The 26,171-nt window shown below is 38.4% G+C and overlaps 1 protein-coding gene across 1 annotated transcript in view; it reads left to right on the top strand.

The window, feature by feature from the left end:
* Positions 1 to 4,082: 4,082 nt before the first annotated feature.
* ada (adenosine deaminase) overlaps positions 4,083 to 26,171 on the top strand; it is a 34,738-nt gene continuing 12,649 nt past the window's right edge. The window contains exons 1-6 of the mRNA XM_020917941.2: positions 4,083 to 4,216; positions 17,158 to 17,219; positions 17,580 to 17,702; positions 20,355 to 20,498; positions 21,552 to 21,667; positions 24,697 to 24,821. Of these exons, the coding sequence (XP_020773600.1) occupies positions 4,172 to 4,216; positions 17,158 to 17,219; positions 17,580 to 17,702; positions 20,355 to 20,498; positions 21,552 to 21,667; positions 24,697 to 24,821 (615 nt within the window). The 5' untranslated portion in view covers positions 4,083 to 4,171. The remainder of the gene's footprint in view (positions 4,217 to 17,157; positions 17,220 to 17,579; positions 17,703 to 20,354; positions 20,499 to 21,551; positions 21,668 to 24,696; positions 24,822 to 26,171) is intronic.

Raw genomic sequence — 26,171 nt, 5'->3', positions numbered from 1 at the left:
TTTGCTTTAAAATTTTAAATTAAAACAGAAGTAAGATGTTTTTTTGTTTTTTTTAGTTACGCAGAGGGTGATATAAAATAAAATGTAAGATCAGGACAGACTGGATATTGCTTTTTCCTAAAATCCAACATTCAAATAGACTTAATTTTCAGTGATTGCCAATTTACTTATTTTTTATTTATTGGTTTATTGCCTATGCTTTCTTTTCTTCTTCTTGTATATTAGATCCATGTGTAATATCTAATGAACAATGACAGAGCTTCAGAACAGGAGAAACAGTGTGAGACTCTAGCTTCCTCTAGTGGTGCTCTTGTTTTAACACAACAAATGATACAAACACAATGTCTGGTAAATTTGCTGGTACTTCCTGGTGGGAGAATAACTTTAGCGTACAAAATAAAGTTATATTATTAACTATGACATTGACATATGACATAGCAGCAGTAGCCATAGTAGTAGTGGTAGTAGTAGAAGCAGTAGCTGTAGGAGGAGAAGTAGTAGAAGTAGTAGCAGTGGTAGAAAAATAGAACATCATGAAAAAGTTCGATATTGTTTGTCACTCATTTCAGAATGTCACACCCACGTTATATATGTTATAGAATGAAGCTTTCAGGTCCTTATTTCTTGACATTTTGATTGTTATGGCTTACAAATAATGAAAACCCAAATTTCTGTGTTATATAGTTTGAAAAGTATGAAAAAGCTGAATATGAGGATGTAATGGTGTCACAACTTAACCACCTAATTTAGTTCAAAATCACTTCAAAGCTGTTGCTTAGCCTTTAAATGGTCTCCCAATTTAGGTCAGTGGCAACACAGTCATGACGAAGATAGAAGACAGTCACTGACACCCTCCACAAGACTGCATATGTATGACACGATGAGTAGTAGTATTAGTAGTTGTAGAAATACTTTTGTCAGCAAGTATGAGATTGTTTTTGTTGAGGAAGTCCTATGTCAGACGCTGAATCTTGAATATTTGGTTTCTTTTTGCTGCATCAGGACGACTCCTGAGGTTCCTCTGACCACAGCCACATTTAAACTGTCAACTCGACACTTAAGAAACACATGCTTTATTTCATCACAAGCATAACTTCTATTTTCCTTACACAGCTGTCCAAAAGAGCAGAGGAAAATATTTGAATTGGCGTAAAGAGTGCCCAGACATTTGTTTCACATTTATTTTTAAAAACACAACAAAAATGAAGGGCTTAGTTAAGTCTTGGTTGTACTCTTATAGCTCCTGATTCTTTATGATTTTGAGTGGTTTATTCCCAGTTTAGTTCTAGTTGTTTATCTTTAGTTTAGTTTTTTTCTCTTTTAATCCATGCATAGTCCTGGTTTAGACCTAATTTAATCATGGTTCAGTCCTGGTTTAGTGTTAATGTCCCAATAATTAATCAAATGCATATATTAACAATGTCATTTAGTCTGCCCATCTCCCAATTATATATAGCCACAGCTGCCCTGGCACTGATTCATATTCATACTAGGCAGGTGGGTGAAGTGTCTTGCCCAAGAACACTACAAAAGGATATCAAGAGGTAATTTCTTTTTTTTTCTTTTCACAAACAATCGTAAAACTAAAATATGATATAGTCGATCCTTAGACACAATAAATATTATGCACTGGTCAGAGTTGTTTGTCCAATCCATACATCCATTTTCTTCTGTTTATCTGGGGCTGGGTCGCAGGGGCAGCAGTCTAAGCAGGGACTCTCAGACTTCCTTCACTCCAGACACGTCCTCCAGCTCCTCTGGGGAAACCCCAAGGCGTTCCCAGCGCAGCCGAGAGACATAGTCCCTCCAGTGTGTCCCGGGTCTTCTCCAGGGTCTCCTGTCCAATCAGATGTGTTTACTTCAGTAACTCATGTGAAACAAAGGAGCTCATTGGGCACATATAATTTACAAATAAAATCACATTTCCCTCACATCAGATTAAAGCGCCCATATTATACCATTTTCTGATCTTTGTTATAATGTTGTCTCCTCATCACAAACATATCTGGAGTTGTTTTCATTCACACATGTTTAATACACAAACCCTGCTGATTTAGGGTGAGTTCTTCTCTCAAACAGAAAATACTACATGACATCATAATGTGGAACAGTGTGTAATACAGAAAGTGCTCCACTGTGCTTTTAAAGTCCATACACTTTCACTAGAATAATTTGGATACTTCCAGCCCTGGAACTGCCAGTCTCTACTAAACTAAAGACAGACTTATAAACCAAAATTACTCAAACGTGTGAAAAAAACACAACTTCAGGTATGTTTTTGAAGCTATGTATAGATCACAGGCTCCTGAAAATGTGCTGTTAAAATTTTTGTATTGTATTTTGGGTTTTCAGACAGTGTAATTGCTAATGTGTCCGTTATGTCACCATGGTAACTGCAAAGTATCAATTCTTGTGCATGAAAACCATGCACTTTGTACTACCAGCGAGTTGCATTGTGGGTAAAAAAGCATGACACCTCAGGGAATCTATAGCCCAGAGCAGTGATCAGAGCTTGCGGCCAAAAGTTCACAATGTTGGATGGCTCTGCTTCCTTTTGGTCTGAGCTAATTCACCATTGACTTCCAGTGATTTCTCTTTTGCAATATGCTCCAATACATCACACTGACGGAGGAGATTACATGAAAACATCTGGACTGGGCTACTTCTGGCATTTTGCTGTTGCTAAATAAACAAGTTACTGCATATTTTCATTCTAGTTTAATGAACGCTTTGTTACTTGGGTTTTGTTTAAAGGGCCCAAAGTACAATTTTTCCTTATCAAAAACATACCTGGAGTTGTATTTTGCTTCATTACCTGTGCTAGTCACAGTTTGTCCAAAACAAACACAATGTTCAAGCATGTGGCAGTCAGTGCCAGTACCTGGAGTGGAGAGCCCCTGCATCAAATGGAGGAGTTCAAGTATCTCAAGGTCTTCTTCATGAGTGAGGGGAGCATGGAGTCAGTTGAGGTGGCTCGGGCATCTGTTATGGATGCCTCCTGACCTGGACGCCTCCCTGGACAGGCCAGAATTTCCCTCCTGCCAGACTATATTATATTTCAGTATTCATTGATTTGTTCGGCCAAATAACATTAAATGTTTACATTACTAGTTGCAAGTCTTTTCCTGTTTATTAGGACTTTTACTTAGCTACAGAACATTCTGAAACTTAATCTCTACTAGAAACATAATGCTCTGACTGCTACTACCCCTACTGACAGGTAAAGTGCACCTGGTTTTAGTGAATAATCTAGTCTTCAAATTATCACATTTTCAGTGCCTTTACTCAACTCCAATAACAACACTGAAGTGGTATGACTTGTTCTCTAGGTACATGTCAGTTTCTGTAGTATCCTGTAGATTGAAGGATGCTGGCTGAGCCACTGCATACTTTGACTGCACGTCCCACCGGGAAGAGGCCCCAGGGAAGAGCCATGACACGCTGCAAGGATTATGTCTCTGGGCTGGCCTCGGGGGCTGGAGGAAGTCTGTGGTCAAGGGTAAATTAAAGGGCTCTCTGCTCAGACTGCTGCCCCCGTTAGTTGGTCCTATACCCCGTTACGTTAACCTGATAAAGTAGAAGCAAATGGATGGACCCTGCATATTTATGCCACGTTCTGTCAATCAGAAAACACCTTGTGATGCCATGTGTTAATACAGGAAGTGCTCCACAGTGTTTTTAAACTCCGTACACCTTCACTAGAATTTGAACTTTGGAGATGTAGACCGACTAATAATAAAAGATTACTCAAACATGTGTAAAAGAAACAGATGAGAATTTTGTATAATGTAGGACCTTTAAGTTACTTTTATTTGACTACTTTGTAAGCTACTTCTGCTTGAATAATATAATTTTGACGTAACGTTGTTTGACTATTTTTGACAACTCTATCCACCTCTAGTGTTTACAAGACTATAGACTATTATAAATATGTTATTTACGTTATTCACTTTTTATGTTAATTACGTTCATTCTTGTTGCTTTCTTTCGTTGTCTTAACAGAGCCAATTAGCGCTAAAGCTCCTCACATGGGTTGATAATCCCGCCTCACAGGCAGGCAGGCGTATCAGTGTGCGCCCTAACGCCAGCGCGCACGGTGATAAGGCTAGCGATAGACTCGGTGCCGTTAACTGAGTCCGACAGACCTGCACTCCTCTCCACCCTCTCCAGTATGGCACAGCTCTCTCCCGACGAGATCGTCTTCAACAAGCCCAAGGTAAGGTTTATTTAGTACTTTTGAATGAACAGTTGTCGCGTTTTGGTAGCTAGTTTTACACGCACTTGTCGAGATGTTGGCATGATTACTACATTAAAAACGAAACCATGTATTTGACATAGGCTCACATGTTGTTAACATGAGCTCACATGTAGTTGTTGACTATGAAAAGGTCTTAAAGCGAGTATGTCTATCTCGCTTTTGGTGGAACTGCAGTTGTTCCTTGACAGTATCAGGAAATAACATTTTGCCTATTGCAACAATTTAGCTGAATGTTTATTAAAAGCATAACTGCTGCTTTAGGACGACATTATAACATTCTATAGACCAATAAAATGTATGTATAGATGAAATGAGTATTGTTAAATGCAGATTTGCATTGTAATCACGTTCAACATTGTGCATGTCCTTTTTCTATATTCAATGGCAAAGTAGAGCGTAATTAATCAATACGAAAGCAGCTTTTTTATATATATGTATTTAGTTAGAAATTTGCACAGTACATTTTTTTATTCACTTTATTGCATGCCTTGGGTCACAGAGGTAATCATATTTATAAATGTACTAAACCAGTGCAGTCAAATTCACTGACTCACAGGTTGGCTGGTGTGATTCCAGTTCTCACAGATAAATACTGTTGTTCTCACCTTGGGTAAGACACTTAACCCACCATGCCCTTAGTGTCTGCGCACACTGCTGTAGATACCAGTATGAGGGTGGAAAAGCGCTGTATAAAAATGTGACCATTGACCATTAAACTAAGACTAGGGTTAAAGGTCCTATATTACACAAAATAGCCTCTTGTGAACTTTAAGCCATGTTAGAATGCTGTTACTTCCTCAAAAACATACCTGGAATTGTGTTTTGTTTCATTTACACATCTTTGAGTAATTTTTTATTATTTGTCTGTCCAAATGCTCAAAATGCTTTGTTACACCCTGTGATATCATGAAGCTGTAGTTTTCAAGTTACCTTTTACCTTTAGAGATTGACACTTCCAAAATCATCCAAATCATCCAAATGGTTCTAGTGAAGGTGTATGGAGTTTAAAAACACGATAGAGCTCTTCAATAGGTGCAACAGATTGTTTTCCATTTGAAAGAAAAACTGCCTAAATATGCAGGGGTTTGTGTCTTAAATCTTGCCCCTTATTAAGGGAAATGTGTTTATCTGAAGGCACATTACTTTGGCTGAGGTTGTTCGATTGCCATAAATGAAACAGACATGTTTTTACAGGTTTTTAAACATTTGAATGTTTGTGTTGCATGTCAATCTTCTCACTGATTATCCACACTCATAAAACTATCAGTTATTATTGCATATCATTCAAATTTGCTGTAGGTGGCACTAGGCATAAAATGGCATCTAAATGGTTAATTAGCTATGGTAATGTATGGAATCAATATGTCAATGGAAAAAAAACATATATACATATATATGTAGCATATCTATGGTGTATGTCAGGAACAAGGGGGGAAGCTGGATAGGTGTAAGGGCTAGGGCCAGAACAACAGGACACAGCTCTCTGGGATGTGGGAGACCAGTAAAAACAAACTGGTTATTTATGACTGGTGGCGTATGCTGACAGTGCAAAATGTGAATAAGACAAATATAAGCAATATTTACAGTATGTACATCTGCAGATTATGATGATCAAGCTTGAGAATTTGGTTAATGGTTTTAACCTCAGAATAAGTCAATACAAGTCAATTCAAGTCAAGTTAATTCAAGTTCATTCAAATGCATAAATATGTACAGTATTAATTGGATTAAATCTTGACAAGGCATTTTAAGAGGAAAAAGTAGCATATTAACAGTTTTGTTATTCTCCACAAAATGTTGCAATAAATATCGTACCGTGAGTTTTATATCGTGAAAATGTCCTACCGACAGATTTGGATATTGTTACATTGTAAGCCTCCCATCCATATCATGAGCTTTCCCACAATATCATAATAAATATTGTACTGTGAGGTTCATACCGTGATGATATCGTATTGTGACACTTGGATATCGTTACACCCCTAATTTATATACATTTATTAAATTATAGCGTTTACAGCTGTATGGTGTGTGGTACAAATGACTTCCAGAGTCTGTCTATGGAGCAGGGCAGGGACAACAGCCTGTCCCCAAAGGTACGCCCCTGTTCGGTGATGATGCTATGCAGGGGGTGCTGGGGGTTATCCAGGATGGACAGGAACTTGTTTAGGACCCTCTTCTCAGCTACAAATGTGAGTGATAATTATGGTACTTCAAAAATTGCAGCCCTTGAGATGTCAAATAGTGATTTTGATTCAACTGTGATTAATTAAATATGCAGCAATATTTCTTATTTAATTGTAGATAGCTGTCAGGAGCTATGAAGAGTTATCTTGTAAAAATAAAGGCGTACTTGGATGACAGCTTTATAATGTCATCTGCTTGTGTTCTATGTCACACAATATCTAACTCATAATAAGGAACCCTAGGTTATAAATATTACTAGATTCATTACAGTTCATTTTCATCTTGGATCCACCCTTCATAACCTTCCACAGTATGGCATTAGTATAATTTTTTTCTATGCAAACACACCAAACCAAATGCCAAAGGATGCAGTTTTTGGAGCACTTTCATAAAATCTGCTAACCCTCTTGGCTGCACAAACAAGTTCTGAAATGTGATTCTTGTATTAGTTTGCCAATTCAGATTTCAGCCAATTCTTCTAGTTTCAAGTGTGAACTATGAACAGAACCTATTATTAAAACCATCAATCACAATGCTTTTGGGGAAAATTGTCACAAGAAATTTTTTTCCCAAACTGTGCATCTCTAGCCTGAATCATTCTTAATAAATGATTTGTTCATTATGAATTAAGCATTTGATAGCAATACAGAATAATGCATGCTTTACAGTAGAGAAGGAAGTGGCCCGATACGTTGTGTTAGTCTGCGGTCTCTTTATCCGTTGTGCACACTTTGCGGCTTGATGCCAGAGCAGATAATACAGAGGAAGTACGACTATTGCATTAAACAGACTGTAAATAAGAGAAATAAACCACTACTGAACTAGGACTAAACAAGTCCTAACCAGGATTGGACCAGGACTGAACCAGGGTTGAAACCAAGACTGAATGAGTGCTGAACCAAGTGTAGACAATATTTACTGTATGTACATGGTTTGAGATGAGGAGTCCAACCAACAGCTAACAGCAGTCTTGTTTGGAACTACAGTTCAAGGTGATGTGATCAATATGAATGTGACTCATTTATGGTAAGGTGTAGGATGTGTGGGGAGCAGACCACAGCACCCCCTACCACACTGCAGAAGGTAACAGTTTAGGTGTTCAGGCTCATGGGCAGCTCGCCATCGAGGAGGATCAGTGGATAAAGCCGATGGATGAACCGATGGATGATGATGGATGGATCAGAGAAAGGAACTCTGTCTGTATATGGGACAGGACCAATAATTGGTTTGAAGGCCCATCATTATTCTCAGTATGCTAATTCACTACATGTACTTGTTCAGCAATATTAAATCCCTCATCCTTCATCTCTCAATGTTCAAAAATGTGAGTACTCATAATTCACACTAATACTGCACCATCATTGAACAGAGTGTAAAAAGTGTGTGGGAACATCTGGTTTAGAAAGGAGAATTATTTTTATTTGGCAAAGGTCAGAGCAAAACAGTGTCCAGAAACCTTCAAATCTGGACTGAATCAGGAGTAAACCAGGACTAAACCAGGAATGAACCAGGACCAAACCAGGACTGAATCAGGACTTAACTAGACTTAATCTAGGATTAAACCAGGACTAAATTAAGATTCAACTAGGACGAGACCAGGTCTAAACCAGGACTAAAAAACATATTTTATTTGGCAGGATAAAAAACAATATCCAGTTTATTTAAAATTTTCTACTCTGACAACTCTTTAGAGTGAGAGGGACAAAAAATTAAAGGTACAGTGCAAACATTTCTGGTGGAAGGTCAGCCCATGGATCTATTAAAATAACTGGATACAGTATTGCTAGCTTGTAGCTGCCTCGAGTTGACGTAGTGGCCACTCAGTGGTACTACAGTCGAAAAAATCCCATGGGCCAAGAGAAGATTTTTCTCATAGAGCGCAATGTAATCACAACCTGCTCGTGTTCGGCTGACAGGGCACCTACAACTTTCAAAAATGTTGGATTTTGTGGCAATTTTTACCTATTTTTAGATCATAAACTTTTTTCGCTCAAAATCCTTCAGTTGTCTTAAAAAACGCTTTATATTCGTTAGCTCCGGCTCCGCTCTGCTCCGCTCTCGTTCCTCTCGCTCTGATTGGTCAAAGCGATCACGTGATACACGAGCCCGCGCTCCGTGCGTGTGGTCACGTGCATTCGCGTGTGCCCATGGGAGAAAAGAGCACTACTGCGTATGCTCGGTCGGCCCACAGCCACCAGAAGTACCTAGCCGGGCTAGGCTAATCTGGGATCATGCGCCATTGAGCTCAGCCCATTTTGGAACCTGGGGGCTTGGGTCAGCCATCCCACTTGCTTGTCTCTATGGAGATTTCAGCTTTACCTGTATTGTTCCACAGTATGGCGTTACACTTACCACCAAGTTACAGGTCACATCTGTGGAGAAATAAGAATGCATGTTTTTGAATATATTTTTGAAAAGTGGCACTAGACTACTATTGCTTCCATAGGGTATTTTAAAACAATCTCTGTTGTATAATTTACTTTATCAACCAGAAAATACATACCTTTCCTCATAGCTTCTCAGGAAGGAGATATGCATTCTGATACAGCTCAAGATCATTCTAAAGCTATTCAGCAAAGGTTCATTTCTGTCTTGTGAGTAGTTTCGATATTAGTTATTAGTATCAATTAGTATCTGATTTTCAATACTTTTGACAACCTACACAATACAGTGTTTCTTCCTTCTTGCCTGGAGTCAAACTCCTGACTCACATGAGATCTACAGCTGTACTCTGTTAGTATCAGCAAGTCTTTGACAGAGGAAGAAAACATGTCAGCATCACAGAGCCACATCTGCTGTTTGGTTTTAAAGGGCCTATGTTATGCAAAATTGTCTCTTGTGAGCTTTTAGTCATATTATAATGCTGTTACTAGGGTTTGGCGGTATCCAAATTTTGATACCCGTTAAACCTTCTCAGGATTATACTGGGGTACATGGTATTACCGTATTACCAAAATATTTTGGTATAACTTTGGTAAGATACAAAGCTGCAGTGCTGTACGGTTTATGCGTATGACCTGCAGACTTACAGTCTCTGAGAAGTTTCACATGAACCATCTCCAATGCGATACACGCACATAACAGACTCACCATCAGCAGTAGATCCTCTGTCACAGAGAGAACACGCATATTCCACAGAGTCGTGTCCTTTAGTCCGACAGAAGCTGAACCGCATCAGCGCACAAAGAGAGGGCTGTTTTTATCAGCGCTTTATAGTTCATGCAATTGAGCCATGTGGTTTAAAGTTTCGTTTCTGTAAAATGTAACCAAATGTGCGCCTGAAGCCAAAATGCTGACAAATTGCAGGAGTACTAGTATTTTAATTTTTTTTTTTTTTTTGGGACCAACTCACTTGCGGCCAAACTTGCCATCTTGTCTTGGTCTCCCTTATGAGCTGTCACATGACAATGGAACAAAACTAATCAATCGTCATTTCCCCAAGAAACATTATAGACACTATTAGTTTTAAATCGTGATAGCATTACATTGAAAATACAACCACACATTCTTTTTGCTGAGCAAACAAATTTGGGTATAAAAAAATTATAACATTATATTAGGTTCTTATGTGCTTCAGATTTTTTTTAATGACGGTAATGATAGTGATACTGTTGCTACTTTTTGATACTTCGAGATAACGTAATACTGTATTACCGCCAAACCCTAGCTGTTACCTCATCAAAAACATACCTGGAGAGTTGTGTTTAGTTTCATTCACACGTTTGAGTAATCCTTTACTTTTGGTCTGTCTAGGTCTACATTTCCAAAGCTCAAAATGCTCTGTTCCACCTTGTGATGTCATGTAGCGCTGCTAGTGTTCAAGTTAACAGCTCATTTTACCTTAAACTCAGTAGAGATTGGCAATTCCAGGGCTGAAATTATCGATATGATATGTCTGTTTTCTGTTTAAGAGAAGAACTAAATATGCAGGGTTTGTGTGTTAAACATGTGTGAATGAAACAAAAAACAACTTTAGGCATGTTTCTGGTGATGAAACAACAGAAACAGAAAATAGCCTAATATAGATCCATTAAAATGGCTGCTGAGAAAAAGACAACATGTGCTTACCACTGTATAGTATTGTGCAGTACACGTCTATAGGGAGTAGAGATGCGTGGATGGGCTATTTTTTCATCCGCAACCGTGACACAAAACTCATCATCCGCCTGCTGTCCATTTTGCTCCGAAGGTTTTCAAAACCGCACCCGCCTGCCATCTGCCTATTGATTTTAGATTTTAGAACAATCATACAGCAAACAAACTAAGGAGCCTCAATAAAAATGCAAACTCTGTAGCTCATTCATTCCAAAATTCGCTCAGCGTGTATGTTCACATTCTTAATTGTCCGTAACAACCCCAGACTTACCTGGTTTTCTTGCGCAGCTAATTAATTTACAACGTTTTCCGACTAGCCTATTTTTGAACCTTCTTGCCTTCGTGTTGGATGTTGTTACATTCTGAACATTCTGCCATTGCCCGATGTTATTTCAAAGTCATAGCCTCACTCCATCGGTCTTTCTTTAAGTTTTAAATACCCCGAGTGGCAATCTACGCCATAATGTCTGTGTGTTTTAAAATATAACTAATATCGAAACAAAATAGAGAGATCATCTCATCCAGATGAACCTTTATTGAAATCAGGCAATGCCCTCTTTATATTCCAATTGGAATAGGCAAGAAAAAATATGCATAACTAAATAAATACGGCCCTATAGCCACTTATGTGTTGGCAAACAGCTGAAATAAATTAGAAATAATAAAATAAACTGCATATAATATGTGCCTTGTAAACCTTAGACTATCAATAACCCGACACAACCTTAACCTTCAGAACATAAAAACGAGGTCAAATGGACTAATTAAGGACATGACGTACACTTCATACTACAAGCATAGACAATGAGACTCTTTCCAGATGTAGGTAACAATAATAACAATAACTTTTTTTTTTTTTTTTTTAGTAGTTAAACCGCCACCCGCCCAAATTTAATTAAAATATAATTTTTCGTCACGTCATCCGCCCGACCCGCGGATTAACCACGGATACCGCGGTTGTAACCGCAATCCGCGCATCTCTAATAGGGAGTGGTAAAAGTATTTGACCCATGCTGTTCCACCTGTGGGTTAAGCATCTGTTGGTTAAACCTGTCAGGAACAGTAGACCCATCTCCATAAGTATTCCATACTTCTTGGCGGTTTTCTGAAAGCTGATCCTAACATTAACCACAGTTATCCTAGTACTTGCCTATTCTTAACCTAACCCCTAAACTTTTAAACTTTTAAACCCAAAAACTAAACCTGGATTAGAACAGTTTGCAGTGGTTCAAAGGTATTCCTCATGTACCTTATGCATTAAGAGCACTATAATTATTCACCACGATGAGTTTATAAGCACTTTTCACAACTTCCAGAGACCTAAGAAGAGTTTTGCCATCACAGAAAAGCTAAGAACAACTAGTTTGCTAACTGTAGAGTTCATGATTATTGGGCAAAAAAAAAGTTGTTGATGAATTGGTTCATTTTTTTTTTTCTTGAACCCAGCGCTGAGAAGAGTTTCGTTAAGGAAATGTTGCATGTCTTACCCACATTTTTTGGCGTCTTCTTTCAGTACTTTTCCAAAGAAAAACCTGTTAAACTGTCAGATTTGACCTGGCAGAACTGATGACCTGGTTTATGGTTCATAACTCTGTAATAACTGAGTGTATCCACATCAAACAATGTTCAACACCTTCTCTGACATTATAAACAAAGTGAAATTAGTTTTTTACAACAACAGTGAAAGTGGTGCCATTAGTCAACCCCAAAGACCAGATGCTGTTGAAAGTTTCAGATGAAAGGACCATATTTTGAGGATCTATTTGATCTATCTATTTTAAGTAGGCCTACTATAAGTTCCTCCACAAACAAAATATTCTGACTTATATTAGTTCTATTTCAGTTTTTTTTGTAATTTCTGCAATAATATCGCTAATCGCGATATGTCCACAATTCATTCATAATCGTGATTCATGACCACCGCACAAGATGATAATCGCCTTTATGGCACCAGCCTGCAACATGTCTCCTCTATGCACTCTGACTATACTGTTTACATGTTGGATGTTAGATGCTATAGTGCTGGTGTTTGCCCCATACAACTATAATAGATCCATGGTTTGACCACAATGAGGCCCTCAATCATAGCAATAAAATCTGTTAGCTGCTGAGTCAGTGGTTCTTCATCGTCATCGTCATCGTCATGGCCAGTGGACAGGCAGTGGATCAGATGATTCCAGACATTTATAGCCTCATCTCAAGAAGTTGAAGTCTGATGTGTGGAAATATTATGGCTTTGAAAAACATAATCAACAAAACCATGAGCCTGATCAGTGTGCAGAAAGAGAACCGCCCTCCAAAGACAAACACAGCAACCTGCACATGACGAAAAATGTCCATTGTAAGTAACATACCATGTGAAATAAACTACTAAATGTAGTTTATGTCAGTTTAGATTTGTATGAATGAATAATGGTACGTGTTTGTGTTGAGTTTGCTATGGCTAAGTTTGCGCTAGCTAAATAGCATTTATTCATAAACATTACTAAAACAGTACATGTTTTGAATGTCAATTTAAATGAAGGGTTATGTCAGTTGTGTTTGTGTGTGTGTGTGTGTGCGAGTGTGCGTGTGTGTGTGTGTATGTGTGTGTGTGTGTGTACATATATATAAGGATCAAATGGAGCTGCAAACAACAGTAAGACAGCTTATGCTCAATAGAGCTGAATGAAGCAGTTTGCTAAAAAAGCATTTACACAATACCATGTAATGACCAGACAGTTTTTCTCCAGAACAGAGATCCCTAGAAAGTATTCCAATGTAAAGGCTGAAGTTTGTGAAAGGTTGGCACTGGATACCTGATTTGTTGCCACCAGAGACCCATGGACAAGCAGCAAAGGCAGAGAACTATACAGGTACATAGGTTTTTCCATTCATGTAGTGCTGAGTGGGAACTACAGTCAGACTGTTTGGAAACCTTACTCTTTCCTGAAGATCACACTGCAGATAACATTCAGGAAATGATGAGAATATACCACAAGATTAGGGGATAGCACAGACAACTTCATTTGTGTAAAAACTGATTATGCCTCAAACTTGCTATGGCTTGAGTACTTTGGTAATTAGAATTTGGCAAATTTCATAAATTCTAAATGTGAAATGTATTGAAACTGCAGTGCAGGTTTGTTGTCATCTTGTTCAGAGGTTCTCAAGATGCTGGAAAAAATACTTCAGGGCTAAGGCTAAAACAAACTAGCTAAACAAACGGGCCTGTAGACTCAGTCAAGTTCACGATGTAGTCATCTGGTGGGGTTCTATATTTCAGATGATAGAAGGATTTCTCAGCTGTTAGTGCAACATTAGCAGGGGAAAGGGGCGTGGCACCTCATTCCCAAAGAAACAGACAGTTCACTGATGCACTTGCCGCAGAGACCAACGTAACACTTTCTACCCTGAAACCTTTTTTTGGAGCACATTAAAACTGAGATCTTGATCCAAAGCAATGATGACCATCCACACAAATGAACAGAACAATGAGAGAAGACCTTGACTCTAGGAATTCGGAAAAAGTACTGAAAATGATGTTTCATGTTTTACTGACCCCCACTTCAAAGGAAATCTCTTAGAAAATCCTTATGACATTGTACATGACATCACTTTGCAAAAGGCCCTACAGCTGGTTCCTGTGAATGTGAGACAAGAACAGTCAGTTGAAGAGACTAGTAGAGCCATTCCCACCTCTACACCTGATAAAGCCAGCACCCGTGGACTGACTGGGTTACTGAAGATCACACCAACAAGGTAGCAGCAAAATGAAAAACAGCACGCTAGAAGAACAAGTTTGTTTTAAAATACACACTGTTAAATACCCTTAATTACTAATGAACATATTGGTTTGTATCTTTGACTATGTGCAGATGAAGGCAGAAGTAAAGATCTTCATGTGGCTTCTTTCCATCAAAGTAGAAGAGGGCCTACTGTTATGGTGGGGTGGTCATGCAGGAGAGCTGCCTCAACTTTCAAGGGTTACCTGAAGGTTTTTACCCATACCTGCAACAAGTGTGCCCTCAGAACAAATTTTTAGTGCAAATGCTAACACATGATCACTGAGCAAAACTTAACCCTGAAAAAGTAAACATGCTGGCCTTTTTGCACTTTAATCTACAATGAAGGACCAAATGAACTGAAGTTCTAAATACAGTTGTATTTAATGTTCATAGACCTCTTCTGGGGTCTTTCTCAGGTTGGTTCATGTGTTTTGCTGGAGTGGTATTGGATGTTATTGTGTATATTGAAATTGAAAAATAGATTACATATTGTTCCCATCGTACCAGTTCAGTGGATATTACATTTTGGACTATAAATTGGTGTAATAAGAAATGGCCAATGTCTGTTCCTTGCAATATTGAATTTTTTATTTTTATTTTTTCAAAACTGTTGTGTAGTTGCTTTAAATGATAAATAAGAGATGCAAAGCACATTTGGATAATTTTCTGTCACACTTTTGTGTTTAAAGGAAATTAATGCTGTTATCGGTCTCTCCACTGGTACTGGTTTGTAATGGGTGTCAGACAAAAATGCATCGGTGTATTTGTGGATTAGTTTGTATATTTCTTTGAAAAACAGTGAATCGCCCATATAGTCATATAGGTATATAGGCCCCGTGGAGGTCATCCATTTGACATTACAACATCATCAAATTCTAAAGCGTGATGGCAGCCTTTAAATTTATGACTGTTGTTAGTGAGAGGTGATAGCTCCAACACTTCTGTGATCTCTGTGACCTCTAGCTCCTCTGGCTCCTCTGTCTCCTCTGACTCCTCTGGCTCCTCTGGCCTTCACCACACCCTCACCACAAATGTGCTGTGTGGACTCTGCAGCCAAACACACTTCTAATCTATCACATTTTACTACTGTAACAACTGCTGCTACTGCTACCACTTCTACTTCTACTACTACTGTTACCACTATAATTGCTACTACTATTATTACTACTATTATTATTACTACTACTACTATTATTGCTACTACTGCTATTACTGGTACTTCTCCTATAACTATTGCTACAACTACACAACTACTGCTACCGCTATTAATACTACTACTACTACACTACCACTACTTAGTCTTGATGCTCCTACTATTATTTCTAACAGGCCTATTTACAGTGTACTACAGTGTACTACATTGTATAATTTACTGTGCTACTCATAGTCACAGTGTGGATAATGTTTTTGAATTCTTTGGATTAGTTTGAGGCCTGTCACGAATTTTGAAGTATGATCTATTGCTATAGAGATATACTGCAGTAACAAGGAAACTATTTTATGTTATGTACGTAAATACTACCAATAAACACATAGATAGTATCATTTAAAGGCCTAAGCTGCAACAAATAAATAGCAGAATGAAGCAATAATTAGCCAGAAGATACACATTTAACCCTCGACAGCTCAGAGGCCTTTACAGTATAAAGCTCATTTACGCACAAATCCTGGCGTAGGCGCACTTTACGCCAACTGCGGGATTTATGAAACTCCTCCTAAGTGCCACATTTTGCTTATTTCTACAGCAGCTCAGATCCTGCTGTAAGCTCTACACAAAATCTGGAGACACAGGGGAAAAGTGACAATCATAGAGAGGAACAGAAGTGAAGAGAGTTTGAGGAAGTGTTTGATCAGGAAATCATCAGAAAATCCATGGATATAAAAGACTTATATTCACATTTGTGCATTTAAGCAGAGGTCAGGCGCCTGATATGTAACTGATGTGTTACATGCCAAATCTGTGTTTACCTGCTGAAGCGCTCGTCCCCTGGCTGCTAATCCATGTGTCCCTCCCTCGCTCCTTTCGCTCTCCAGGGGAGGGCATCTGAATCTCTCACACACTTATAATTTAACCATTCAGATCATCACATGCATGTATCTACTGTGCATGTATAACAGCAAGAAAACAATTCAGCTGTATTTGCAAAGATGTGCTGCCTAAATACTATGAAATATTATTAAATTAATAGATGAATCGTTGTTGTCACTTTTACTTTTGTATTTAGTTGTAAAACCTTGTTTAAGCCTTTGACGTGACTGTGTGGTGCTGCGTGGGGCGTCCCCCTTCCTCTCTGTCCCTCGTGTCTCGGTCAAACCCACTGATTATTGACTCATGTTTAGGGAAATCTCATTCACGAGTCACTTTACATGCTCCTTTTATGGTGAAGTGAAGGTGTGGAGAGGGTGTGACGTAACGTGGGTTTACCTGCGCGTATTCTAGCTGCATGTGGGAGCTATAAAGCACAGATTGCATGGTTGAGTGCATGCAGAGGGTTTTCTGAATTTGGAGTTTGCGTGGCCCGCATCTCGTGGCCACTAGGAGTACGCACTAGCTAAGGACAACTCCTACGCAGTTCTTAAATCAGGCCCCCGATCTTGGTGTATACAACAAAAATAACAAAAATCTCCCAATTTGTAAGGAAAAATTACCCACGGTAAATACTGATCCTCAAAATATATTGTTCCAAGCTTTCATATATTGAATGATAAGTTCAGTTGTGACAGTCATATCCCATTGTAAGGGAAATTAATTCTCTGCATTTGACCCATCATTCAGTGAAACCTGTCAGTAGCAGGGACCCACATAATTATAACTGAATATTAATTATCATATTTGTTTTTCATTCTCAGGTTGAACTTCACGTACACCTCGATGGAGCCTTCAGAGTCCAGACCATTCTCGATGTTGCCAAGTCAGTCTTTTTTTTTTTTTTTTTTACACATATTTAAGATTTTCTAAATCTGTGTGTTTATTATTGTGTGGGACAAAGTTACCCTTATAGTGGTGTTGTCATGATACTAAAATAACTTACATAAAAATGTAAACTTTCTAAGGAATAGAATAGGAGGCTAAGGAATAGACCCAATACTCAGTACCAATTCCAATAAAATCATAGTTCTTTCTTTTCTCTTCTCATGTTCTTATGTTCTTATATCCTGTGGTTAATCCAAGTTTCCCCATTAAAATTCCATCGTTCTAATTATATAAACACCACTTTTGTTTGAACCTTTTGCAAATATTTAACTCATGTTTCTCTCTGTGTGTATTCCAGGAGGCGGGGCATCCTTCTGCCTGCAGACACAGTGGAGGAGATGACAAACAGAATTATCGTCCACAAACCCGGAAGTCTCACGGCATTTCTGGGACGATTCGGGGAGTACATGCACGTCATCGCGTACGTTTATAGGATTTGGTTGAATACATATAATCCTTTTGGGGTATTTAGTACTGTCTGGTGTTTAGTTTATAGTTTGTTCATTCTAAACCACAATATTGATTAATACACAAAATGATTACACAAACATGCATTAATCAATCAAAATACAACTCTGAGAGAACTCATGACGAGTGAGCACAGTTATAGCACCATTAAAAGCTCATAAAAGTTGTTTTACATAATATTTTAACTTTAATAGTTTTGCTCACGTGCTGCACAGGTGTCAGAAAGGGCAGGGTTTGCCTCAGCCTCGGAAGTGCTGCTCAAGTTCAAAGTTCAAAGTTCATCTGTGTGATTTTAAAGGAGCAGTTTATAGTTTATAGATAGTCTTATCTTTGTGAATGAGAGAGCACTGATGACTGAAGGCTGTGGATCACAAGATCATTCCATTCACAAACTATATATGACATTTTAGGACTTTTCACCATTCAAAAGGTATAATATTTAGTTTTAAATTGTTAATCTCTATGACAGCAGTCTTAATTATTCATCATTCTGAAACCCATGGATAAATGGGTAAATATGTTCAAAGCATGTTCAGCTTTTATTGATAACAATTGCTGGTTTATTCTAAATTATGAAAACTTTCGACATGATGGTCAAGTTGTTTGGCAGTTTCGTTTTCAAGATAATTAAGAATCAGAAATTTGGGTTGACATTTTGAATCCTGAATCCTCACTACCTAAACCCCAGCACTTGCAAAACATGAATCAGTGCTAGTGCAGCCTCTGCAGCTCGGTGAGGGAATTCATATACTGAGAATGAGAAAAACTTAGTTGTGTCCTCTATCTTCAGGTTGAGGCAGCCCAAGTTAACTCGTGATTGCAATAACTTTTTAAGCAGTAAGAGCACAGGCTACATACACTACCTTTAATTAGAACATTTATAAGAATGTTTAACAATTGAGTACTTCCTGGATCACCACCTAATGGCATCACGAGGTGGACTTACAGTTGTGACTTCTTGAAATAAAGCCAAATAAATGATTACTCATAAACATGAGAATGAAATAAAACACTTCAGAAATTCCAGGTATGTATTTTGATATGGAAACTAGATTATAACATGAATACAACAAGCACGACAAAGCTATTTTAGACTAATATGGGAGTTTACAGGGCTACTATAGACTAGTCCAGAGTAAAGGCTCCTGCGGATCCCTCCTTGTTTTACAACATGTATGTGTCAGCTTTAAACATGTGAAATGTTTCGAAAGGCTGCTCACATGTTCAGCTCTGAATGACTCAGATAGAAAAGCCAAACAAAGTGAGTGAATGGAGCTTGTGTACCTGGGCTTTAAAGGGAAGGTACCAGAGGAGGAGAACCAATGGAGGCCGGTGTGCACTGTACTGTGGACTATTCACTGTGAGAGCTAGATGCTTTCTGTGGTGTTGTGTTCCTCTGTTATTATTGCCCATGGATGTCAGAGTGATGAAAATTTGGGACCGTTGCTATGGCAATTAAAAATTCAAAGCTAGCTTGTGACTGTAATTTTATGTGTGAGACTTCTTTAACAGCACATATCATCTCACCTGTTGTATTTCTAACTAAACCAGGTCTTTCAGCTCAGATTGTGTTTAAAGAAAACTTGGGTTGAAGTCTAAAAAGGCTCAAATAGAGCAGTGTTTACAGTTAGCATCACACCCCCAGAGAATATTGATGACATCAGCTGCAAAGTGTCAATAAACTCATTGCAGTGAATAATTACGATATGTTAGAGAAGTTAGAAATACAATGAAGCCACAGTAACAGGGCAATAAAATTTTATGACATCTGTAACTTTATAGTTTTTAGATGAACAATGTGGGAACAATAGTGTGTGTCCCATGCGGTTGTTCCTCTGTTATGAAAACAATGATTAAACCCTTTAAATATTACTCTACAATTTTGAGTTCACTGAAGGTTTTGCAGTGTTGCTTTCTTCAGACCACACCCCAGAGACTTGGCGAGCGGAGTTTCCATTCATGAGTCATAGACCACAAGAACACTCTGCTGATGTCTCATAATGTAAGGATTAAATGAGGAGCAGTAAAATGCACTGGGTGCAGGATCACTTATATATTGATACTTTGAAGCTCCTGTCAACAACATTTCCTGGGGGTGTGATGCTAACTGTTGGCTCTGCTCTATCTGACTTTAATCTGTGCTTTATTTGAACACAGTTTGACCAGAAAGAACTGTCTTCACTGGAACTAATATGTGATCTGCTGTTAAAGCAAGTTTCTCACAGATAAAATTACAGTTACAAGCGAACTAGTCACCTTTATGTTGAAAATCAAACTCCTAAACAGGACCACATCACAGGGTCCTGAAAATGTTTTGTTAAAATCCATTTTGTGTTTTTTTCTTGCATTTTCAGACCATCTTAAAAGGTTTCTGTCAGTGTTTGCTATTGGGTGCATTGTATCACTAACTCCTAAACATTAAATCATTAGAGATACATGTAGACACTTCCAGTGTGAGGTCACTGCAAAGTATCTATAGCCTCCCCAAACTGCATTAAGCAGTAATCCCTGATGAAGCTGTTTAAAGTCATATTAGCCATAACTAATGCAAGAAAGATAAGATAATGAGAGCCAAAGTGCAGATGACCTGTGTTTGTGCTTCCAGAGGCGACCGAGAGGCCATTAGGAGGGTAGCCTATGAGTTCGTGGAAGATAAAGCCAGGGAGGGCGTGGTGTACGTGGAGGTCCGGTACAGTCCGCACTTCCTGGCCAATACTCAGGTCGACCCCATCCCCTGGAACCAGACAGAGTAAGACACAGGACACACATTTAAGCATACAACACAACACAGTACAAACATGCTCTTTATGTTGTTGGAGAATGTTCTACTAGAGCTAATATTACAATGTCAATATTACAGTATGGCCTTAATAAACTGTGTATATGATGTTTAAATAGCATTTTCTATTGTTCCTAGTCATTTTGTGGCAACTAGGTACATTTTCAGATTGTGTGCTGCCTTCTATGGCCTCTGCATTTTGGTAGTTGGTGACATCACGAAAAACTGCTGATTGCAACTACAGTAGGTGTTTCAGATTGCTAACACCTGACACCTGGAGTTTAGGTGTTTAGTCCCACTTTTTAGTTTAGTCAAGTTTTCTAAATGTTTTTTGCTAGTAAATGGCAAGTATGACTACCCCTCATCTGACCTCTTCATGCTCACCTGTGCTCACTATCAGACAACAGTAATGCAGACAAAATCTAGTGGTGTTAACCCTCTCCAGGCAGGCGTTGCAGATTTGCAACAGCTAAATTCCAAGTACCTACTTACTCCACATCCATATTATATGAGCTTTTTTTTACTCAGGAGCCTTTTCTCCCATCCATGCTGATAAACGTGGGCAATGCAGACTGTGCAAGAACGGCGACATGCAAACGGCCTGCCAGAAGTGCAAAATACTTTTTTTGTTCACAAAGGATAAAAAAGTCAGAATTGTATATTACTACCCCATATTATGATTTTCCCCAAATATCAGATTTTTCCTGATACTAAAAATTTATTTGAGCCTGAGAGGGTTAAGAGAATCAGGAGCAGGCCGGCCAGTCTAGCTACACAAAGTAGCTTTATACGTTTATACCATACTGTGAATATTCCAGGTAAAGCCACGAGACAAGAAAACATAGTTTTTTTACATAGTGCATCTGTAATATTTTATACTGAATTGAATCAGTGAAAAGAGTCCATTATTTCCTTGCAAATACAGCACAAAATCTGCAAATTCACAGAAGACATTTTACCTACCCCATTTTAAATAAACAGTATATGCACAGGTCTATATCTAATCTGCGTATCTGTTTTTAGAGGCGACCTGAGCCCGGAGGAGGTGGTGCGTCTGGTGAACCAGGGCCTGCGTGAAGGGGAGAGGGAATTCAAAACCAAAGCCAGGTCCATTCTATGCTGCATGCGCCACATGCCAAGTAATAACTGCACAAAGATCTGATCAAAGATACACAAACACACAAGATAACTAAACTACTCCGTAACACAACCATATGCCAAGTAATAACTGCTCAAGTACTATATAGAATCCTGATCAAAGATACATGAACACACTAAAGAACTGACTTAAACTGTTTCACTGCCACATGCCAAGTAATAACTGCTCAAGTACCATACAGAATCCTGATCAGAGATACATAAACACACTAAAGAACTGACTTAAACTGTTTCACAGCCACATGCCAAGTAATAACTGCTCAAAGGTCTGTCCAGTGGGTGGAGTGTGCAGTATTCCATTGTTTGGCCCTTTTGTGACCCCAGCCCTTTGGGACAGTGGATGGAAATGAGCATTTGGCTATAATCCAATATATTTATGCACAGTCCCAAATAAATAAATAATAATAATAATAATAAATATGATAAAGATACACAAACAGATAGGATAATTAACTGTAACACTGTAACACAGCCACATGCTAAGTAACTGTTCAAGTCCAACTAGAGCTTAGCCAGATTCAACAGCCAGTTTCACTTCGTGGAAACCGTGTAAATTCGCAGCATTAGGATTCATTCGCTCAACGGTAGGCAGGTACTTTTTTTATTTAACTAAACTTGGTCATGATGTATGTAATGCGCTACTAAGGGGGCTAGCTGATATATTAAGCTTTTCCCAAATCCGTAGGAAGAAGGGCAATAACGCCTTTCTGATAAAATTCACCAAACATTCACTTTGTTCCGGCTTTAAATCCTCGATCTTGTGAATCGTTGCCAACACAGAATGTATGGCTTCGTCTACATCCATCTCGACCACTTTGTTTAGAGCTAGCCCTGGAATTCAAACATGGTCGCCCGTTTAAGATAATGGGTCAAGCTCAGTGGTGCATGTCCCTAGATAAGCCTTTTGGGATTTAGGTATATCAGGTGGTTGTGCGGCCCTTGATCATACACAGTAGTGTTCTACTCCCACGAAGTGTACAGAAGGAGCGCGATCTCGCCTACCATGTGACCACTCTGACCAATCAGAGCGAGAGTAGCTAGAGTGGAGCAGAGCAAGTTGGAGCTTAAGCTCATTTTGGACTGAGAAAAAAAATTCTAAGTCAAACATAGGTAATATCCCAATCAAATCTGACCTTTGTAAAAGCTGCAGGTTCCTGTCAATCAAAAACGAGCAGTTTACATTGCATTCTCTGGGCTGGAGAGGATTTTTTTTTACTGTAATACCAACAGACTGGCCACTAGTCCAACTCATGACAGGTTTAAGCCAGCAATACCCCTTCCAGATTTTATAATAGATCCATGAACAAAAGTCATGACCAAAGAGCCACACAAGCAAGATGACTACATCCAGCCATCCCCAAATCTGGAGTCTTGCAGTCTCCATTGTCAGTCCAAAATATCCTATGAGGTGTCCAGTAATAATTCAGCTTCTATATTCTATCTTCAAATAATATACTGTGTTTTTTCTCCTAGATTTACATATAAACATACATTATACCCACAATAACAAACAATTAATTGTTTCAGTGTATAATTAGCCTATAGATTATTTTAACTCCTTATTCAACTGTCGGATCAGGAATGTTAAGAGAAAAAAGCAAGGCCTACTAAAATAACTACTTAATGACTAGTCAGTGGCTGAGTTTATTATTGAATGATATTATAATGTGATTTAAAGTCCTTGTGGAGGTCATTGCTCTTTGCAGTGAGTCTTTCCCTCTCTAACAGAAACCTGAGCAGTGCTGCCTCATCAGATCCTTCATTCAGCAGCTGTTTCCTGAAACTCAAATCCACCCATAGCTCAAACTCAGTCCAACTTTCACTGATCACTCTCACTGCTCAGAGATTCATGTGAGAAGAAAAACAAGACACAAAACTAAACCCAGTGATAGGCTACATAATGTTAATAACTACAACGCTTGTCTTTCCACTACACTTCATAGAGGAACTAGGCAGGGGTGATATTCCAAAAAAATTATAGACCTATTTTTGGACATTATTTTAATAGCAATAATATACAATATACTGAAAAAACTAAACCTGCTATTTGTTGTTGCCCATATACTGCACTGTACTTAACCAGTCATATATATATATATATATATATATATATATATATATATATATATATATATATATATATATATATATATATATATATATATATATATATACATAGTTTTCAGAGCATTTTTTTAAGGTTAATATTCTTTTCTTTTTTTTCTTAATCTTTGACTACATATTACAGTTCGTGTACTGTTCTTGTACTTTGAGTTATGTTTTAAAAGTGTAATTTCTTTGGTACAATAATGGTTCTCTTACTTTAAGATGTGTGAAATCCCTCAGTCATTTAGGTAGAATTCATGGCAAAAGGAGAAATTTATTTTCTCTACAGGACAAAAGTTTATTTGGTCGAATACAGTTCACAGCTCATCCAAGCTGCTTCTTCAGTTCTGGTCGGAATACTGGTGGACACTTCCTTATATCTGCCTGAAGGGAGGAGCTAACTACAATAAAACTACTCTGAAATTAACACATTTACTTGTTTACAGTTTCTGTTAGTTAGTTAGACCCCACACTCAGTGCAAGATCAATCGGCCTAGCTAACTAACAGAAACTGTAAACAAGTAGATGTGTTTCATTGTAGTTAGCTCCTCCCTTCAGGCAGATAAGGAAGTGTCCACCAGCATTTTGACCAGAATTGAAGAAGCAGCTTGGATGAGCTGTGAAACGTATTCAACCAAATAAATTTTTGTCCAGTTGACAAATTAATTTCTCCTTTTGCCTTCTCTTATTTTAACTAAAATATCATTATCATTTGAAAGCTTACACGGCTATGTTTTATATTAGTCAGAACCTGTTTTGTGGAACATTTTAGCTTTTGAAATATCTCAGAAATGATATGATGCATATATTTCAAATAGATGTAATATAGGTTTAGAGCAGATTATTGAAGTTATTTTGTTATTTCTGTCCTGTTTGTTGAGACATTATCTTTATCTAACCTCAGGCTGGTCCATGGACGTGGTGGAGCTGTGTAAGAAGTACCGTGATGATGGAGTGGTGGCCATTGACCTGGCAGGAGACGAATCGCTCAACTGTGAGGCCTATCCCGGACACAAGAACGCCTACGAGGTCAGTGTTAGCAGTAAGAACGCACACAAGTTTAGTGTTAGCAGTAAGAACATGCACGAGGTGAGCACTGGCAAGAAGAACATGCACAGGGAACAATCTTTTTTTGTACTAGTGGGGAACTTTTTGTTATTTTTCAATTCTTCTGTTACATTTAAGCTGTAGAGGTTTGAGTAAATAAATAGAGGCAAACTAGCAACTAAAGTGTTTCATTCTCCTATTTATTTATTTATTTATTTATTTATTTATTGCAGCACATTTTTTACGATACTATTTATTATATATTATTTTTACAATATTATACCTTTAGAATTGTTTTTGGTATAATCAGTTTCAGGAATATTGCTTATCATCTATGCTTTCGTCAGCAATATATTGCACTTCAAAATGTCCTTTCATGACAGGCCTACTGTTGGCTAACACCAAGACCGCGGACGAGGTCAGTGTTAGACATTGTTTGAGTTGGTTCAGATCTTAATTTAGTCTGTGCATGGCGAGCCAGTTCCTGTTACTTTCAGTTCAAATGCAGGGAGCTCTACTGTATGACCGGACCATACTGTGTCAAAGGTTAAGGTACACTTAATTGTCTCCATAGGGACATTTGTCCCCAGCATTTGACCCATCCTTCATTGTCTCTGGGATTCAATGTCATCTTTTTTATCTTGATATGAAGCTTGGTCAGGACCTTAGAGGGAGGATTTTATCTGTGGTACATGTTTTTGAGTTTGGGTCAAACAACCGTCCTGGGTGTGCCAAGCATAGACACTAATTTGTATGCTGGTGTCTCTCAAGTGCAGTAGACTTCCTCTCTGAATATTCTCGTATCATTCAGAACAAAATCTATGACCTCTTTTAGAGGACATTTACAGAGTAGTGCTGCAGAAAGTCTGAAATTGTATGGTTTAGTCCTGGTTTAGTTCTCATGTCCAGGTCCACACTTAGCTTTGGATCAATCATGGTTTAGTCCAGGTTTAGTGCTTATTTAGTCCTAGTTTCTGCCTTGGTTAAGTCTTGTTGTAGTTTCTGGTGTAGTTTTGCTCCCAGTCACACTAAGCCACACATCCATTGTTGGCTAACTTTGTTAGTGGCGAGGGGTATTGTTTTTGCTCGGTTTCTTATGCTCTATTATTATTATTATTTTTCCTTGCAAACGATCGCGATTTTGAGGGCCTGAACATCAACGAAAAGTCCCCAAACCGGGTATCAGATCGATCGGCCCGGTGAAAAATGTCATAAAATGGGCGGGCCTGAACATCGACGAAAAGTCCCCAAACCGGGTATCAGATCGATCGGCCCGGTGAAAAATTTCATAAAATGGGCATCGCGACTATGCCCAAAGCCCCCCCACTCAAC

Source organism: Boleophthalmus pectinirostris, unplaced genomic scaffold (assembly GCF_026225935.1).
Source record: "Boleophthalmus pectinirostris isolate CB_2022bp ecotype Guang Dong unplaced genomic scaffold, ASM2622593v1 HiC_scaffold_8, whole genome shotgun sequence".
Taxonomy (NCBI): Eukaryota; Metazoa; Chordata; class Actinopteri; order Gobiiformes; family Gobiidae; genus Boleophthalmus; species Boleophthalmus pectinirostris.
The sequence above is the reverse complement of the archived record's forward strand: the minus strand, read 5'-3'. Positions and strand labels throughout refer to the sequence as shown.